Raw genomic sequence first — 1,804 nt, forward strand, 5'->3', positions numbered from 1 at the left:
ATAAACATAAATATTTATATATTCTGTATTTATCATATTTTTTATTTATTTTTATTTGTTAGGAGCAAAATATAATAAATTGAAAATTCTATGGATGCAAATTATTTTGCATCTTTTTTCTTTTTTTGTAAATTATTTAGATGCATTTTTTCTTTGCTAATTTTCGTACCCCTAATTGAATTATTTTCTATTCATATATTGATTCTATTATGTGTCTCTTTATTTTTCATATGTTATTATCTTTTTACATATATCATTTTACTGTTTTCTTTCTTTTAATTTATTAAATAACTCAATTTATGCACTAGTACTTTTATTAATTCATCTGTCATTAAATATTTCATCATTTTTCAAGATAAATATGAAATTTTTAATATTATGAAAGAATTTTCACAATACAAAATAGAGCAATTGAACTAAATTACTTCAATTTCTTTTAAATCAGTTTAGCCTATACTTCAAAATTAATAAAATCATTATAAATTAAAAAATAAAATGACAACAACATTACCAATACATTTTAATGTCATTTTTATATTCATTAATATTTTTATTGTATTTCATGTCATTTATTTTTTTTAAATACTTTATTTAACGCAACTCTTATTTTCTTCTTTAAAAAATCAATTAATATCAATTTCATAATAACCAATAAATAATATTGATTATAAAACAATAGTTAATATTTGTGTTGTTTATTTAATTATTCATTTGTTATTTTGGATGACAAGATTTAATTAGTCAATAATTATATTATTATTTATTTGTATGAATGTAAATGTGATTGGCTATTCAAATAATTATATTTATTTCAGTCATTTGAACAGAAAACATAGATCATTAATAAAGTAATGAAGATGAATAAAAGTAAAACATGAATATAAAAAATAGAAAGAAGTAAAGAAAATAATAAAAAGACAATATTTCATAAATAAAAGAAAAATAGTCATAACAAATAAGAATAAATGACGACAATAACAAGGATTGTGTTATATAGTATTTGTATAAGAAAATAAGAATAATTAACTCAATAATTAGAAAAGGAAGTATTACACGTGATACTAAGAATTGATAGAATAAATAAAATATGAAAAATAAAATTAATATGCAATATCAATTTTCTCATAAAAGAAATAACAATAGAAACAACGGGAAATATTCTATAATAATTCTATAATCTAAAAACAGAAATATAAATATACTTTTCACTTCAAAAATGCAATTTATATTTCAATTAGATAATTAAGATGATAATTAACATAATTTTATTATCGATAATTAACTATTAATATTACAAACTTATTTTTCTGATTGGATATTAATTAAAATTCAACTCTATTTGTCATTCATTGTTTTCATTCATTTATTTTGAGTGTTTGATAATCATCATTCTCACTGTCACTTGTGGAATAATGCCATTTTTGCTGTTAATTATGTTATTATTAGTTTATATAAATCCACGTTGATCCACGTATACATGAATACATGAATAAGAAAGTGTGAATAACAGCCAACACATCAATAAGCCAACACATCAACCATACTGAGTATTTAAAGGAACTTGAAGAAATAATTAGCATTTAGAAATAAGGTATGGATCCAAACAAATGGACAGATGCAACAGTTCAAATGTTCAAAGAATCACAAGAAAAAGCATTTGAAAGAAAGAATGCATATATCATGCCAATTCACATGATGAATGCAATTGTTGAAGAAGAGTCGAATATTATTATCCGAATAGTCGAGATGATGGGAGGTGATGTTAGTAAAATGAAGAAAGAAATACAAGAAAGGAATGAATAAG

At 21.0% G+C, this 1,804-nt stretch overlaps 1 protein-coding gene across 1 annotated transcript; it reads left to right on the forward strand.

Annotated features, from left to right (window-relative positions):
* Nucleotides 1-1,593: 1,593 nt before the first annotated feature.
* EHI_063440 (uncharacterized protein) lies at nt 1,594-1,803 on the forward strand (the record flags this gene model as incomplete). The annotated part of the gene is made up of 1 exon (XM_001914345.1): nt 1,594-1,803. One exon carries the CDS (start codon nt 1,594-1,596, stop codon nt 1,801-1,803), a length of 210 nt encoding a protein of 69 aa, XP_001914380.1.
* Between the last annotated feature and the right edge of the window lies 1 nt (nt 1,804).

Source organism: Entamoeba histolytica, genomic scaffold (genome assembly GCF_000208925.1).
Source record: "Entamoeba histolytica HM-1:IMSS scf_1104750517233 genomic scaffold, whole genome shotgun sequence".
In the NCBI taxonomy this organism is placed as follows: Eukaryota; Evosea; order Mastigamoebida; family Endamoebidae; genus Entamoeba; species Entamoeba histolytica.